General features: G+C 41.3%; 2 protein-coding genes across 2 annotated transcripts; both read right to left on the bottom strand.

Moving 5' to 3' along the window:
• Positions 1-1,249: 1,249 nt before the first annotated feature.
• Positions 1,250-3,342, bottom strand: LOC119737749 (forkhead box protein Q1-like). Its single transcript, XM_038212311.1, has one exon. It carries the CDS (start codon positions 2,970-2,972, stop codon positions 1,800-1,802), a length of 1,173 nt encoding a protein of 390 aa, XP_038068239.1. The 5' UTR covers positions 2,973-3,342; the 3' UTR covers positions 1,250-1,799.
• A 1,272-nt stretch (positions 3,343-4,614) lies between these two features.
• Positions 4,615-14,968, bottom strand: LOC119737748 (zinc metalloproteinase nas-13-like). Its single transcript, XM_038212310.1, has 13 exons — positions 14,568-14,968; positions 12,801-12,872; positions 12,217-12,244; positions 11,390-11,467; positions 10,927-10,994; positions 10,419-10,500; positions 10,015-10,132; positions 9,112-9,290; positions 8,475-8,687; positions 7,989-8,027; positions 7,657-7,791; positions 6,346-6,474; positions 4,615-5,643 (listed from the first exon to the last, which is right to left on the bottom strand). Exons 1-13 carry the CDS (start codon positions 14,631-14,633, stop codon positions 5,405-5,407), a joined length of 1,446 nt encoding a protein of 481 aa, XP_038068238.1. The 5' UTR covers positions 14,634-14,968; the 3' UTR covers positions 4,615-5,404.
• Between the last annotated feature and the right edge of the window lie 3,532 nt (positions 14,969-18,500).

Genomic DNA, 18,500 nt, shown 5'->3' with positions numbered 1-18,500 from the left:
AAAACATTGAGTCGGACGGAAAACTTTTAATATTAATGACTAGTCCCATCTTTGCTCGATGTAATTTTGTCAATAACACCAATGTTTTCTTTTCGGAAAACGAAGTTCTGGTTTTGCTTTGTTGGCTTGACCTAACAAATATGGAACATTTTGCACGCTGGTGATATTTTCAAATGTGATTACACGTAAGTTACACGTAATTTACTCATTTTTCAAATTCTTTAAAAAGCTCCATTAATGTTTACTTTTGTTCGATGTGATTAGTTCCATGTCATTAGGTCGAATTTCGCTGGGTTGACAAATAAAGTTTTACCGCCGTGAAATAGGCAACTACTCTCAAACGCCGAGACAGAAACAGAGAGCGCTTAGACCAAAAAAAGTCTCCGGTTTCTGGTATGGAGCTTGCCCCAAAAGTGGTGCGGCGACGCGGCTTTTTTTTTTTTTTACCTGTTTTTTTTTTTTTTGGCTTCAAATGTCGGCTGATGACTGCAAATGGTGCCCGACTTAACTTAGTGCAAATATATGGGAGTCCAGAGAGGCCACATAAATCTTATTCTCGATCATAACCCCATCTAAAAACACGTTAAAATTGTGCAGCAGCAGAATTCCAGTCAAACCAGTGAGTTTGGCGGTTTTGAAACATCATCTTGTATTGAAAAAAAAACTTTTTCATTTTGCCGACGCGCATGGCTACGGCGACGCGTGCGCATACCAGAAACCGGAGACTTTTTTTTTTTGGCCTTAAGAGTGCTTTTGTAGCCTGTTTTAATTCTGAAATATTTGTCACTTCGTAAATTCTATCTAGCTCAAAAATAAACTCTATGCGGTGAACAGATTAGATTTCACTGTAGCAGGGTTTTGAATTCCGCCAAATTTTTATGAAGATGAAAGGGGTTGGTATAGGAATTGAATGTGATTTTAAGGACTATCTGATCAGAGGATAAGATGCCTATATTACAGATTACAAAAGGGATGTATATATAGAGACAATTACGGTCTTGACAATTCGCGGCAAACATTAGACCTCAGAGCGCGGGCGTATCCGGAACAAGATATTGGGGATGGAAGCGGCAAGAAGGGAATATTTTTTTGTCGATAGGCCACGATTGATTGCCTGTGGAGGTTAATTAATTGGACATCCTGGTAGACTAAAATATTGATTTATAAACAGTCGTTGTCGCTCATACTCTTCTCTGCAGATTTAATTATGCAAAACAAAACAAAATACACAAAAAACAGAGCTTCCTGCCCTTTGGTCAAAATTTCCTTCTCAACAAGTGAGTTACACAGAGTCCCTTTCCGATTGTTCTTATCAATCCTTTTTTTCTGACCACGTCTTACTTATCAACACTTTGAAACAAACGAGCAGTATTGCCTATGCAACACAAAACATGCTCATTGTAACAATTACCAAGGAAATCTCTATTCTATCTGTTTAATTTATGTGGTTTTTTTACAACTTGATTGATTGCACACTGTAATCAATTCGGCACTATAGCAATCCGTGTTTACTATAACAATTCCTATCATTTTCATGTACCTTTGCATTCTCAAAAAACAAGGCTCACAACACAAAAGTTTATTTCAAGGTTTGCCTCATGTCTTTGTAAAAACTATTAGACCTGATATCTACGTCACGAAATACGCAAACGAAACACTTTATCGGCACACTTTTCTATAAATTGTGTTGACATTTTACTGACTATTCTGAACCACTTAGAGTGGTTTCTATACTTTCAGAGCATCCAATTTTAATATTGCACCTCGGGGCCTATGGAGCCAACGTTACAAGGTCAAGTTCAAGACAGAAGGTTGTCAATATGAAAGTCTGGCGCCCTCTGTTGATTCTGCCTGCACTTGGCAACGGAGAGATGTATTGTTTGATAGGGGAATGGGTCCGCAGTCAGACGTCCCATCGGCCAGATCATATCGGTATGTGTTGGATCATGCGATGCGCTGGCTTCGTCGTTGGCAATGGCCTGGTGATTACTGCGTCCTCGCTTCTTAGCGCGTGCCTGGTGATGATGGTGAAAGATTTCGGCCATCTTGATAGGCAGGGTAGGGTGCGGGAACGGCACATCACCGAGTAATGGGAAGGGGCAATACTTGGGAGTCTGGGGCACCCAGGCAATGGGAACACCTCGGGGACTCGGGTAGACCATGTAGGCACTCTTTGGGTTCGTCGGTGCGTTGCTCGGAGGACATTTAGGCGAGCTGAGCCGGCTCGGGGATGGCTGGTTTGACGGAGTGCAGAGATTGAACGAAGCAACACCTTGGTTGCCTTGATCATTGTTCCTCTGATCAGTTGGGCCTCTGCTGCATTTTGTAAAACCTAATATACTGTCGATGCTAAACGGACCGGTGAATTTGGACCGTGGTTTGTCGGCAGTGGCCCCGGACTGTCCACGGCTCTTCTGCCGCCTCTCCTCGTTCTCCCGCTCGTTGCTTCGGGAGAGGCGCTTACGGCGCCTACGGAACACTCCGTCTGCAAAGGTGTACTCGCTGTCCTCGTTGATGGTCCAGTAATTGTCCTTGCCCCAGGGACGGGCTGGGTCCCGTAGAATCTTGACGAAACACTCGTTGAGTGACAGGTTGTGGCGGACCGAGTTTCTCCAGCCGGTGTAGGGACCTCTGAAGAAGGCGAATCTCTTCATCAGGTATTCGTTGATCTCGGCTAAGGTGAGTCGGCCTGAGGGCGAGTCTCGGATAGCCATAGCGATCAAGGCGATGTAGGAATATGGCGGCTTGGGGTGGCGGTGGTAGGTGGGCTTTCCCTTGCCCGACTTTGTCTCACAATCTTTGATGGTCGGTCCGTCTTCCTCCTCCTGCAGTCCGCCAGTTTCCTCCTCAAGCCGAGAAGATTCATACTCCAAGACGGTAGGGGACAGGGGCAAGTCTGAGACCGAACTGGTCCAAGTTTCAGCCGGGCTGCTGGGTGAGGACAGATGGCGGTGAAGATCCTCGACGTCCATTTCGATATGATGTTCCCTAAGGTGATGAAGGATTGCAGCTTCTGTGGTGATGATAAAGACGCCGGTACATGCTGCCGCAGTTGCTCCCAACTTGAAGACTTTTCTGAGCTCAAAAATCAAATCATTTTGCGAGCAAAGTGTCAAATAGAAAAGTAAAATACTCAGTTGAAGTCTTCAGCATTCGACGGCTCGACCGCAGTTAGGACTTTGCGGGTGATGACAATGCTCAGAATCGGACGGGTCTGAGGGCGGGACACTCTTCGTTCGTCTCCGGCTGTCTGAACAACGCAAAGTCACCACCCTCGGTCGGGCTGTCAAATTTATAAGCCTAGTGCATGCCGGCCGACGCAAAGTTGACACAAGTAAAAGGGCCCACACACCGTCGCGATAATAGAATCGACTCAAGGGGACGATTGGGTGTTTTATTCTGGTTGGCTTATAATAGGTGCCTTTCTGGCCCGGTGTTGACTCGTGGGGCATCAATCACTTGGAAGTGGCGTGACGGGGGCCAGTGGGGGAGGGAACGGTACAATTATGTTTGCTCTGCACTGGTCCCAACCATTTTACGCGCACGCAGACTGAGATTTAAGGCAATGATGATGTCAAGTCAAGACTTGGGAGTACGATGAAGACGTCACGGCGTTGGAGGAGGGATGAGTCAAGTGATGAGACTGGCGTTAAACAAGATAATCAATGGGTGAAAAGGACGATCAAATTGTCAATATCGAAATCAAATAGCAGCAACTTTGATAGCAAAGAAACTACCGAAAGGGGAAATAAAACGCCCTCTGTTTCCAAAATGTGCACAGTGTACTCAATTTACTCATAATTAACCTTATCGCGTCAACGCAGCTTGTGCAATATTGTCCAATAACATGATGTACAAAACGAACGCGAAACGCGCAAAATCTGAGACAAACAAAAGTGAACGTACACAATTCCATAGGTTGGGCTAAGGGGCGGGGCTAACTTGCAAACGGCGATGGGTCAATAATAATATCACAAGCCTGGTTTCGGGTATTACATATTATAAAAGGATGACGCTGTTTTGTTTTGGTGTGAACTTTTCAGTGTTCAACATTAACTATGACTGCGTCCGAGTTCATGTACTTGGCTATAACTGGACGGCAGTTACACGGCACGGACGGCAGTTCTAGCGCCATACTCGCTTCCCTTGACTGGTAAGTCAATTCGACCATTTCCACAGGCTACGCAAGTGTAATTTCCGGCAGTAGCCAAGTACATGTATTATGAACTACGAAATACGACCAATGAGTTAATGAGTGTATTTCAGTTGTGCACATCAGTCGTATCTTACTTCGCGCCACTCTCTTGAGTAGTATAGCGCCACCTGCTGTCCGTAGACGGATTTATTGATAAAGTTTCACCGTACTCGACGCTTGTTTGCAGAATTCGGCTTATGCTCAGACTCATTACCTATAGGCTTGCTAAAAGAATGCATCAAGTGCAGTCTGTGCAGGCAGCTCCCTCTACTTTAAAACATTTCATTTCATTTCTGTGGAAATTAAGTAACAATGTTGGTAAATAGGAAGAGTTTACGGCCTCGCCAGCCTTAAAGTACGGATATTAAAGTCCAACTTTGGGAAAGACACCACGAATCATAGAGAATGACAACATCCACTTTGGTTGATCAAATCACCATGCTTTATTGTTTTAAAATAATATTTGGCATCTACAAAAAGTACAAATCATAGAAAATTTGTATGCAAGGGTTTATTAATGACAATAATAAGTACCTTTATAAAGGGTCTTGGATGCGAAGCAGTTCAACTCGTATTAAATTTGCATTCATATTCCGCGACAGTTTTCACGAGAGGGCGGTATTTTAATCATGCAATGGCAGAACGGCCATGGAGATGTGGGTGTGACACTTTGTCCACGTGTCCCTCCAATGACTGCATGTTGTCATGATGTGTTCATTTTATATCCAATTATATTTAGATCTAAATATTAACTGCGGAGTTGACCACTGTTAAGGACACTTAGATGACACACTGAACAAATTTTACTTTTCGTCTTTGACAGTTCACTAGTTTTGTTCAATATAAATTTTCTTGGCACTGCTTAATTGTCTGTCATATCAAACAATTTATTAGGCTAATCCAAACATACTTCTCTGAATAACTTCGAATAGTTAGATTTGAAGTCCAATTCTCTTGTTGATTCACTCTAATTTAAATGGGTCCCTAAAATACAAGTTGGCGGTGGTTAAGGCCTTAGCAAAATTAACATATTTTTTTCTTTACAAAACAATGTTCTGGATCAGCGCCACGAGGCTTGACCAAAACCTAAAAATAAGTACTGCTCTGTTCGACCAAAAACGGTATTAAAATCTGACCCAACATCTACTTCGACGATTATAATACAAGCAACAAATAAGTGCAATATATAAATCAAATAAAACGAGATCGTCAATGCCTAAGGAAAGCCACATAAACCATGGCAGCCTCAAGCACCAGGCAAGTGAGTTGCAGTTTGACCGTGTCCACGCCGCCACGGCCACCAGCCCCGTCGTCCGTGGATCCCTCCCCGGTCACGTCGCAGACGCCGCAGCTCATGCGGCAGTACTCGTTCATGTACTCGCCGTTGATGTCGCACTCGCCGTTGACGGCCATCATGTCGCAGTTCTCGTTCAGATCCACGCAGCTTTCTGCATTGAAGGGGATGGAAGGGGAAATCACTCAACTCATTATACGGAAAAGGAGGCTTTTGCTTCTGAAAATGCTCCCATATTGGTGTACTCCTAATTCATGTCATTAATTTGTTTTGTTTGCAATTAGTTCTTGATTATCTTTGATTAAAATACTTGTTCTGTAATTTTTTACTTTCGTTTGATTTTCTTCAATGTGGAAATAAATGTCAAATTGAATTGAATTGAATTGCGACGATTGCATAATTTTTTTCCCGATGAGACTCCTCAGAGCCACTGGTCGTAATTGAGGGCATCGAATTGATATTCAATAAGTTTTCGATAATCTTCTGGAAAATTATCTCGACTTTCCTTATTTTTATATTTCCTTATCTTTATTAAATAATTGTTCAGAGAAAAACAGAAAAGGGGAATTCCTAATTTGCTGTCGAAGAAATTCACTAGAACCACTGCATTACATTTGTAAGCATGCATGGGCGTAAATTTCGGGGTGCAAATTAAAAACGATCGGGATTGGATGTCATGGGAAATAATGCACCATGCAAATTGCTGTCGTAAACAACGTCACCTAGTGTTGCATGCTGGCCAACTCCAACCCGTCCCCGTCCCCAACTCAAACCACCGAATCCGAAGGTAAGCTCACGATCTTGGAGATTTCCCTGACAACAATATTACTGAGACCACTAGATGGTTTGGACTCACCGTCAGAGCTTTGTGTGCATACGTTACAGCTCCGTTCGCAGTTGGGCAACATCCAATCTGGGTTGTTTCGACACTCGCCTCGGTCGGCCCACTCTCCGCAGCGCTCGTTCATATCCATGCAAACGGAGGCTGGAAATAAGGACAGGATTAAACAAATTGTCTCTGTTAAAATTTCAATGACAATTTTATACATTTGTTGTAAGTTTCTGTACGGATGACAAATTAAAGGCACTTAGGGCCAACGGTAATTACCAGGAAACCAACACTTCTTCAATGAGAAAAACCTTGCACAATGTTAAGAAAGGATTCGTCGTAAATACCCTGTAAAATAATTCCGCTTGAATGATATAAATCGGATGAATACAATAATTGAAGGTTGTTTTATTAGGAGATTGCCCACAAAAAAACTTTGTTTTAAATTTGACTCAAATTAGTTAAATCAATGGCGGAACGTTGCCTTGATAAGGTCAAACACAGCGATAATCCTGACCCAGAATTTCACGAGGCAAAACCAGCTCTTGCATGCAATTTCCTCTTGCATCCTTACAAGGTCTTGCATTTCCGTTTACCTATAGCCTTATCACTATCTCATGGTGTACCAACTGCAAGTAGTGGTCATTGTGCAAGGTGCTTTCGGTCATTCACTCAAGGGTCGAACGAAATATTAGCGCCTCAGATTGGAAACTGATTTTATAAAAGTTCTAGTACTTGATTGACAAATGCATAGGCTATACCTGCATCAATAAAAATCAACTTTGAGTTTGAAAGTCATGCTTTGACATGTTATTACATCAAAGTTAAAGGTAATATACAAGTCTTGCACAACATTTTTGCTCTTGCTGTAATTTTCAGAAATGTATGGATTTGGGGTTAGTACATGTAAAAGCATGCAGAAAACACAAAGTGAGTAATTTGACTCAATATCGTAATAATTGAGTCATTTTGTCTGTGTAGTGAGACACTTTGAGCCAAAGTGTGTCACTATACGGACAAAATGACTCATTGTTTACGATAATGAGTCTAATTACTCACTTTGTGTTTTCAGGGCCCAGAACTGGTAGCAACATGGTTAAAAAGCAGCAGTATCTGTTGTCGTTTTCACTGGAACCGAAGTACTGACTGAGTCACCGACTGAATGACCGACCGACCGACTGACTGAGTCGCTGATAACGCCCTCAATTGAGACATTTGGTGTAGCTCGACAAACAATTCCCCGTTTCATCATATCCTCTTCGTCCATCCCGTTGCCGGTTAGGAAGCATACTTCACCAGCAAGACCAGATTGTTACCGAGTGCTACCGGCAAGCTTACCTGGTGTGGTGATGGGTGAACCGGCGCCACAGAGTCGACAGCTACGGCGGCAGTTGACGGTCATGTAGTTGGGGTTTCTCTGGCACTCGCCGACGCTGGCCCAGTACTGGCAGTTGACGTTGTTATCAGTGCAATCTGCAAGAATTCCACAACACGAGATGAACCTCTTCCAGGTTTATAGAATACAGATTTGATTCGAGACGGCACGGGGTCAAACATAGGCTTTAGCTTGCCTGGATAACTTAAGGACAGACGGACATTTGGCCAATAAAAAAATGGAAATCTGTTTAAATTGAAGATATAAAAAAATGAAGCTAAATCTGAATATTTACCACCGCCGGTTCCGGTTCCAGTTCCAGTCGTTGTACCATCTGCACAAGAAAAACAAAACAAAACCGGGACTCAAGCTTGGGCACAAAATGATAACTAAATCCCTTGCCAATACCGATAGTTTTTCAATTATTATATTCCAGCATCCACGGTGCTTCACTGGTACCCACCGCCATATCCGTATCCAAGGGCGGTGGTGACCTCTGATTTCTTTGAGCTCTCATTGGCCAATCTTGTTTTTGAGGTCAACTTTTTGAGGCTCTCATTGGACAATGTTGTTGCTGGGTATTAACCCGAGTTAACATTTTTTTGACATTAAACTTAGACACTGGCTGTCGCTATGTTGTAAAATTTTGACTCTGTGAAAACATGGACTCATGGTTGTGTTTCGCACGTCTCAGTGAACGTAATAGGCCAGTGACAGATCCTATAATGTAAAAAATACAACCAACATATTTCGTAGGAGTCCACATTTTTATATGACTTACCGCATTCGTAGTAGCGGTTGAGCTTGACTCTATCCGTGGTGCTGAAGTCGTTCCTGTTCCCGATGGACACGCCAGCCTGGCGCGGTACGATGGTATCGCGGCCGTTGGCGCTGAAAGCGTTGCGTGGGTAATGCATGATGGAGGCGTAGTCGTACCTGGTCTGGAGGTTGTCAATGACAGCGGAGCTGTAGCGCTGGAAGTTATATTCCAGCCCTGAGAAGGAGGAAGAATAATGCAGTGGTAATTGGAGGAAAATCATGCCTTCGATAATGTACATCTTTACTTTGTACTTGGTTGGTTCTCCGCAGGGAGTTTTAACAGGAGGCCAGAAACACTGGGGCAAACCCCTTTAGGCTCTTAGCGATAAGTGTTACTGGGTTCTTTTACGTGCATTGCATTACACAACACACAGGACCTACGGCCGCTTTACGCCCCATCCGAAGGACGCAGCAATGTGCTAAGTGCCTCGCTTAAGGGTCCAGACCCGGGCTCGAACCCACACTCTGCTGCCTCTGAAACACCAGAGCATGAGTCCGGTGCGGTGCTCTTAATCGCCAGGCCATGACTCTCCATCTTTAGTTGCCTTCAAGATGACGTTAAATTTCACGGGCCATCGGACGGTTAATGCTCTTCTTACCCCGTTGTATGTTCTGGAAAAAGATGGTGACAAACTGGTCCCGGTCCGTTCGCGTCTGCTCGTGTTGGAAGCCCACAGCGTGCATCATCTCGTGCATGATAATCCCTCGGGCGAAATTGCAGGTGCCTCCTACTGACAGCTCCTGGCGCCCGCCCGTCCGACCCACGGCCGAGAAACACCTGAGGGGGGGGGGTAAGAGCACGAGCAGAATCAGTGTCATTGAATCTAATCACATTCCACAGTTTCTACCAATTAAAGTCATTCACAAGTCAATCATCGGCCAAATAGGGAATGATTATAACAAAAGAAAGCTTTCGCCACAGTTCGTTTTAATATAGCTTGCCACATGAAACTAGACTTATATCTGGAGTCCCGACTGTAAATCTACCTCATTGTCAAATCGGTGCTGACTTTGCTGCTCCCTAGTAATTAATAGTTGTAAGTTGGCCTGACAGTTTGACAGTTAAGAAGTGGATTATAGCTCTCAAGAAACGTTGGGGGTTAGTATAAAGGAGCCGGGTGATTTGAAGGCACGCCCTGCCAGGGAGCCGGGGAAGCCCCCCCCCCCCTCTCCCGAAGATGTTTACATCTACGAAGTTCTCCTGCATTCTAATGCAATTTGAGAATACATATAGGAACTTCAGCATTCAAGTTATTATTTTGGCCCCATATCATGACAAGCTAGTCAGCGGCTAAACGGGGGGTGGGGGTGCAACCCCCAACTCCCTAAGTGCTGAAGAGTTCGAATGTGTGCCATGACAGCTATACACTGGCACAGTGTCAAAGTTCGACACTCTTTACTGTATTATATGCAAACTGGAGTTAAAACTCCTGGGCTTTAACGTGGCCTTGATAATAACCAAGGTATACCAAATTGACTCAGATCCCATAATGTTAGCTTACCCCTGTCTTGGCACAATATGCACGTAGTCTCGCTGATTGGTCCGTGGCACCCATCGCAGGCACGTGGTCTGGTGGTATCTCTGAACGGCGCCCAAGATGCGCCCTCTAGCGCCGCTATCTGTTTGAGAGAGTTAACAAGAAACCACTATAAAAACATCTCAATAAAATTAATCTAAAAGTGAAAGTGTGCGTTTGTAATTTGGCTTCTTTTCACTATACTCATCATTTCCAAATAGTCATGTGTTTCTGCAGTGTTAAAAACGAAACTACTTCAGATATCTTCTGTCATTTGAACAGATTCTTACGTTTGAGCTTAGCAAACTAAAGTCATCACATTGGGAACGAGTTTCTCTGTTTGTCTTCGAAAAGGGAGGGTAAGTATTTTTTTTTAGGCTAAGCCTTACCGAAGGAATTGTCGATGAAATAAGGCACCACACCGTTTGGCCAGCGTCTGTTTCGGTTTCGAGCGGCGTTTTCGAGAGGGCGCTGTTGATGGAAAGAACAGAATAACGAAATAAAATTATGAATAGTTATTAGAATTATGAATTAACTATTAGAAGATGATTCGGTAATAAATATTGTTATTTAAATATTCAAGACGAATTTAAATGCTGCTCCTGCCATGAAAAGGTTTCTATTCGGTCTGAGCTTAGACATTCAAATCTACAAAGATGATAATTATTTTCTCTTTTGTTTTCAATTTCTCATGCGCTCCTGAAAACCTCCTGTGCTTGTTGTGTGTGAAACACTCTGAAAAAGGGCATTGAATGTAATGATACACTAATGCTGCGTCTATGAGCGCCAAGAAAGCATTATTATTCTGAGAACATATTAGCGCGTTTTGTTGAAAAGGTCTCAAATTTTGAACAACTGAAGCGCATATTATTCTGTCGAAAACTGCGATCCGCTTACCGTCGTGTTATATTCATTGACGTTAAATCCCACGACAACGTCTCCTTCCATGATGACGTTCTGCACACCTGTAAAGCCAAACATGATAACAGGTTTGTTAGTACATGTAATTACCAAACTAAAAGTGTATGGATCCTGAGGGCGCCACTACTTCTAAAATGATTCCGTTAATTTTTGGACATTTTCAAAAGCGAGTGTCAGATATTAAATAATGAGACAAATTTATGTTTCGCCTGTTAAGTCTCCATTGTAAATAATGACAGTAATTACACCAGCTGTACACTGGAAATTGTTCTCTTGTTTTTGGAATACATAAGTCTTGCACACCACCCTGTCAATATTTTCTTTGTAAAAAGTTATCACTGATTTATCTAAATACTATGTTCTACTAAAAGGAGCCAATGATTTCACGAGCTAAGCGATTCCAAGTCAAGACAATCGTAATTGTTAAGGAAATATTTACCTGACGTAATCTGTGCATTCAGATCCAAAATCGACTCCATGCTTTCCACCTCATCTTCCTTTCCAAACTTTTCCATATCTGGTCAACGAAAGGGAAAACGACAAGTGATCATCTTGGCTGCGCTATACTGGTTGTTTTATTAAATATTTGCTCTTCGGACCACAAGTATATTCCAAAACTGAATTCAACAAAGTCTTGGTGTGGGTTTCCCTTCTTCTTAGTTAAACCCAAACTCCGGAAGTTGCTCAACTTTACTTTGATCTTATGTATGTGAATGGGTTTTTTTTCATAAAAGGGGACTAGGTTTTTTTCTTTAAATACTCGTTTAAATAAAGGAGCCATGATTAACCAAACAAATAATTTTAAGTACTGCGAGTCAAATTGTTCAATCGTTTCGACGTTTTTTGCACACACACAAAAAAATTAATCAAAATGATTAATTAGTCAAGTCATCATACCAACAAGTTTTTCTCTAAATTTGAAAGATTGAACAAAAGTCTGTTTAAGAGCAATATGGGGGACAACTATTTTCGAGCGGTTTTTTTTTCTCACTCTTTCAGAGTGAAGTTTGCATCTTTTTGAGTGGTTTTTCACTATGGCCTATAATGTGGGAAACCACTCTAAAAGAGTGAATTAACTTCCACTGTTTTTAAAGAGCCACGGGGAATAACTCAGAGTGTTTTTTTTTCACTGTTGATTCAGAGCGTTTAACTACACTCCAGTTTCCTCCCCAAATTTTAAAAAGTCTTCTTTTTTTCAATTTTTTTTTCTTAGATATTTACATGTACACGAAGAGCCAATCACACTTCCGTCTTATGTGTTCTTACCTTCATAGGTAGGCTCCATGAAGATAACCTTATGAAAAGGAGGAAAAAGGATACGGAAGATGTGTTACGTAAGCCGTGTCAATGTGCATTTTAGCAAGGTTGATGAATATTTGCAAGGACGACTTTTTCTTTATGTTCCCTTTTATTAAATCCACAAACCCACTGTTTCTGACTGGTATCATTGTCAACATTTTCAACAAGGGATGACCTCAGCTACAACACAAACAATCATTATATATTTTATATGCAGTACCAATTTTCAGGCTCTGGTTATTTTATCTTCTCGGGAAATCGGAAAAACCAAATGGAGAAGTACATGTACACTGTAAACTTTCAGGAAATCTTAAAAAAACAAAACATCAAGGACAACGAAAGCAAAACATTAGAACAAGCATGCCATTTCCGGTGGTAAAGGAAGCAATCGTGAGATAACATTGACGGTGCCTGGGCGGATATGTCGCGCATGCGTAGAGTATTATGCTATATTTTACATGTACCGTTAAGTCACTCAGCGATTAGGTTCTAAAGTCTATCCATTTCAAGCAAGGTGCACAAATGACAATAAAATACAAATATGAACTTACTTCAAAAACGGGCATTCCATCGGGGCTTAGATCCATCGTAGCATTGTCAAAGGTCTCTGGTTCTTCTGGAAGCTGTACGAAGAAAAAAACCTTCTGTTTAAAAAAAAGACCGGGCTTTGCTAAAGTCAAGCTAATTGGACCTAGAAGTCTCATTTCGGACATTATTTGCACATGGAGACGTCAGGGAGTCGGTCAGTCAGTCAGTAAGTAGACCGTAGCCAACCATGTGTGAGGGTTGCCGGTCATTTTTCTCATTATAAAAAAAATGGACCTTAGGCCAAAATAAAAAAGTCTCCGGTTTCTGGTGACTGCACATGGTGCCCGACTAAACTTAGTGCAAATGGGAGTCCAGAGAGGCCACATAAAGCTTATTCTCGATCATAACCGTCATCTAAAAACACGTTAAAATTGTGCAGCAGTAGGATTCCAGTCAAACCAGTGAGTTTGGCGGTTTTGAGACATCATCTTGTATTGAAAAAAAAACTTTTTCATTTTGCCGACGCGCATGGCTACGGCGACGCGCGCGCATACCAGAAACCGGAGACTTTTTTTTGGCCTTATTGTGCTGCAGACTTAACACGTGCTTAAAATCTTGAACTCAAATGATGCAATAAACCTAAAGTCAAGCACGAAAATGATTGAGAGTAAAAATAGACAGATAATATTAGATTCACCCAATCTCCAGGGCAAAAAAAATTCAAATCGGCCAAACTGAAGTTCACATAGGTCCACCTAAAATCAATTCCCATACTGAGGGCCGTTACTAAAAAAAAAAATCAAAAGAGGTAATAAAAGCAACCTCACGATTCTTAAAAAAAAGTTTGAAAGTTTTAAAGATGCCACGTTCCGGATTCAAGTTAATATCAAACATATATTTTTGATGTTACTTTATAAGCATAAGCTCTTTCCATTACCTCTTTATTGTATAATCACACTGGGTGCATGCCAGACTGCATGTGCTTTCATGGTTTTTCGCTGATCCTTCGCAATTTTAATATAAGCCCTTGTTCTGGGTCATAACTCGTAATGTTCAACGAATAACTTTGGGAAAAAATGGTATTCAAACTAAAATTGAACTCACTGGAGTCCTTTGCAATTTTACTTTTGCCCTTTTAAAGTATACCAGTGATGCCCTGCTTATACACTGCAAAAACTGCAGTGTTAAATTTACACCGTTGGTATCTGAGGACCATCGGGTGTTAATGGTGTTAAATTAACACTACAGTTTTTGCAGTGTACCATAACAATTCTTTACCAACGTCATGCATTTTTACCCTTTTCTCCATGAAAGTCTTCAGGATTTTGCAGTCATTAATACTCAAATGTGCACCCTCTGTGGCTGGAAATTCGGGCACTTGTGTAATATATTTATAGACCACTCTTGTCCAAGCATACATGTACATCTGCATGAACCCCGTCACCAAGTATTGAGTTAAACAGATGGGAAAATGATATTTAAGTTACATTCGGGGTAATTTAGGCCATGTTTTCATGGCCTCCTACTTTATTGGAAACTTTGGGAGAATTGTTTAGATTTTAATTGGGTATTTGTTTGGAAGTTTTTTGTTCAATATTTTGCATAATTAAAAAAAAAAGTAAATCTGATTAAAATATGTATCAAATTTTGCCATAATCGTTCAATTCAATCCACTAGTTCAATATGCCAGAGTCCTCCTTATTGACAAGCAGGAGGTAAATTCTCAGGAAAAAGGCTTCAGAACCATAATAATGAGCCGTTAAGGCGCGCCTTGAATTATACAAACTTACCGGCAAAGCTGCAGCCAAGCACGCTCCCATCAGCAGCGGCAGTATCATCTTCATCGTCACGATCATGTTTGCAGTCTGTCTGTTTTCTCCTCTCGAGTGGTGTTTCGTGCCAAGAACGGTTGATGAGATTGTCGATCGAGCAAGTTGGTAGACTGGGCTCCCGGGCCTCCCTTTATATAACCCAGCGCGTTTCCTATGACGTACGCGGTCACAGGTCTTGTGACGAACATTGGTATCTCTCTATCACAAAGGAACCACATAGACTTGCGTAATCGGCTACCGGTCTTTGGGTGCATGCCTGGTATGAATTGACGCTGTTTTGTTCCGTTGGTATTCATTATCCGCTTTCAGAGTTCAGGTACATGCATTAACTTAAGAAGTGTGACTGTGACAGTGATAACCGACCCGTACCTGTCCATATATGGACGGTGATTTGGGACAATCACCCACGTCATGACGCTGCAAAATATCGACCCACCAATATACTTTCGAAAAGCTGCGGTTTGAGAAAGCTAGGAAGTGTGATGAATTGTATGCCCAGTGAAGGCATTGTGGGGGAGTTACGGCGGCCCAAGGATTCGTTAATGATGACTTGGTAAAAAGAAAATGAAAGTGTGGAAGTGTGTTACCGCAGACGCACGAAAGATCACTCCGTGGATTTGAAAAGTCTTGTATCATCGTCCAAGACAATAGAGGTCATGTATCGGACGCCATGATTTTGTTCCTCCGTGGTGGTGGGCATGAGTTGACACTTTTCAAGTTGTAACTGAATGAAAAAAAATATATAGTTGAAGTTCATGGGAGTAATTAAAAAGTCTTTCTTATTTTATTTTGTTGGCCATGCTTGCATTGAGTAAAATTATACACGCACCTTTTTTTTCTGTCTTTTGGTTTAGATAGAAAAAATTCTTTCAATTTATGATAAGTTTCAAAAGGGGGAAAAAATTCCAGCGAAGCACACCCTTAGCAAATGCTGAATGAGGTTCAACTCGCTCCGTAATGAAGAGACAGTTTGATCGTTGAATATTCATAACATTTTTTTTTAAAATATAGATAGGGAATTTTCTCAAAAACAAATTTGGAATATTAAGTTTGCACAAATGACATTGGTTTTCGTATTTATTTAGATTTCTTTAAATAAGAAAAGACATTAATTGGCCAAATTTGAGGGGACACCGAGGTATGCCGTCCATTTCTCATTTGATAGGGTAGGGCCTACCACAAGCCACAAGCCATCAACCACATCGTTCATGACTGCCCGGACTACAGACCACCACAACTTGAGGCGGGTAGGGACTCATGGACCTCGACGAGGACACCATCAAATGGCTTGAAGGAACCAAATTAAAGTATCTAACTCTGATGTTCACCTTGGTCCAGAGTTCATACGAAAGAAGAAGAGTACTCTCTAAATTCCAAAGAGTGAAAATTCACTCCATTCGAGTGAAGATTCACTCACACAGTCGGAAACTAGGGACTGGACGTTTAAGAGTGAAATTTCTTTAATCGTAAAGATCGAGTTTTCACTCGAGCTTCGACTGAAGTGGTTCATTTTTCAGACTATTTCAATCGAAAATGAGAGTGATTTTCACTCTAAAACGTCTAGTCCCTAATTTTACTCTTTGGAATTTAGAGAGTACTTGTAAGCTCTTTTAACAAGATCAAGCAGAAGGAAATAAAAAGAGACCCAAAACCTAGGAGTGTACAACTTACGATGGAAATTGGGAAAACAATTGGGTCAGAGAGTTTTTGAAAGTTTGAATGGATAAGTCTCGGATGTGGAGGTGATTTTATGCTTTTGGACCTCACGGAGAACGCTGCCGCGTTTTGCAGGGGGAAACACTTCCGTACCCCAATTTTGGGTTTGTCTTGTTCTTCAAACAAACTTGCAATTCCCGCTTGCGGTGTTTTTATCTGCAGCACACATCGTCAATGGATCTTGATTATTCAGCTGTAATTGCTCGATGTTTATTCATAAGAAAATAACAATGACGTCACATCATTGCTATCACTCAGTCATGCATGTGCCATAAAGCATTTCAAAGAACGGCTTTCGTTGAGCTGCCACAGTGGCCTATAGTGGATAGTGGAATCATGGAGGAATAATTCCTCCATGGTGGAATGAACTATGGATTGTAAGATATGTGGTTCGAACCTACATCCATTTTCATCAAATGTTTTTGTTGGTTGGGATAGGTTTAAATGAAGGGAAAACACTACGAGAACCTAATAGTGTCTTCCATCCACACAGCGTGATAAATATTTAGGGTGCGTGATGTGATCGGTTAAAATACGATGTACATGATGTTCCAAAAAATAAACAATAAATACGCTTCCCGCTAATAAGGCTAAAGCTTTTTTTTAGCAAGGGTTTCAGTACACCAAAAAAGACATCATTAATAATGACGTCATTGTTCATGACGTCATAATTCGAAAACCATCGTGGGTACTATTTCTATTAGTCACCAACATGATAAATGCACGTACATTCCGTGCGCTTCAGCCATTGTTGACCCTGGGTCAATTACAGGTTTTCCAGGCCAATTTCTGACCAAGTTTTCATTCAATTTAACGCCTGACTCATTCACTTTAGATTGAAATTTGAAAATCGTCATCCAACAATCAAAAACGTATCATCATCCGAGCATACTATTTCTTTTAGCTTCACTCGTCCCTGTAAAAGATACATTCAAATTTGTCTGACAAGCATAAAGGGGTTGATCGGGCATTGATTTTCATTTAATGGGCAACAAATTTCACGTTTGTCGAAGCATGATAATTGAAGACATTCTCATTTGCATGTCCGTATTAAAAGTCCAGGGGCTTGTTCGCACCATATTCTGATAGGGGCACTGTTTAACGCAAACAATCATGGGCATTTTTGCTCTCATCCCTACAAATTTCCCAACGGACGTACGATTTTTCCGACAAGCCGATTTCACTATCCCGATTTTGCTCCTATCAGCGTCCCGATTACGCTTTAAAAACTAGCCCGTTGCAATCTGCCACTCTGACCCCCAACCCCTGATTACGCCACTGTGTCTTGCCCGTCAATTGTGAATCAGCGATAAATAAAAAATAAACAAATCGGAACGAAAAAGAACAGTAAACAAAGTTAAAAGAATTGTTCAAACTTTTAAATACGACGATCAATAGTGAACATTCCTTAGCCCTTGTCATTTCATTACTTCGTTACATCATCCCGCATATCAGTTAAATTTGTTATATTATACTTTTTACAGACACAAAGATTTTGAAGAAAAAAAAGAACCTCAGAAGAAAATACGTAAAATATCAATGAATAAATCTGATTAATTTGAATGACCAAACGATGAAAATTACTTCCCATAAACGAATAAGAAAGGAAAAACGTGGTCGTACGTCATAATTATGCCCAGCGATGTTCGCTAATTTGAATGCGTCAACAGTCAAAAGATGTCAAAAACTTAATGTACGAATGCTACAAATCAAGTGTTGAGTGAACCAAAACTAAATAGAATACCCCGAAACGAAAACGAAAACGAACATAAGGAACACAATCTTGGATGCCTAGAAATTGAAATTGAATGCCCCAATAATGAGAGAGAAACCCCAATTTTATCAGATGTGTAAAAAATCATGCGAAATTTGATGAAAATGATCAGAAAGATTCGGAGATTGGCCGGGCAAACCTATATTAAACAATTAACGCAGCAGATGAGAGGTCAAAGAAATTAGAGGTCTCCAACACCCTTGAAAAGGGCGGATGTTGTCTTTGCTTCCTACAATATAATCTGTTAACGTCTGTCAACTGCATGTTGACGTGCCCTCTGAGACGGGTATAAGGAACTGTGTGTCCTGCCAAAATAAATACAAGTTCAGTTCGCATTATCTTTTAAAAAAAAATCACCCAGTACGCCTACAATTTGTTATTTTTTGAACCTGGAATTTAAA

This window comes from Patiria miniata, unplaced genomic scaffold (genome assembly GCF_015706575.1).
Source record: "Patiria miniata isolate m_02_andy unplaced genomic scaffold, ASM1570657v1 HiC_scaffold_3, whole genome shotgun sequence".
In the NCBI taxonomy this organism is placed as follows: domain Eukaryota; kingdom Metazoa; phylum Echinodermata; class Asteroidea; order Valvatida; family Asterinidae; genus Patiria; species Patiria miniata.
This window is presented reverse-complemented; position numbering and strand designations above follow the sequence as displayed.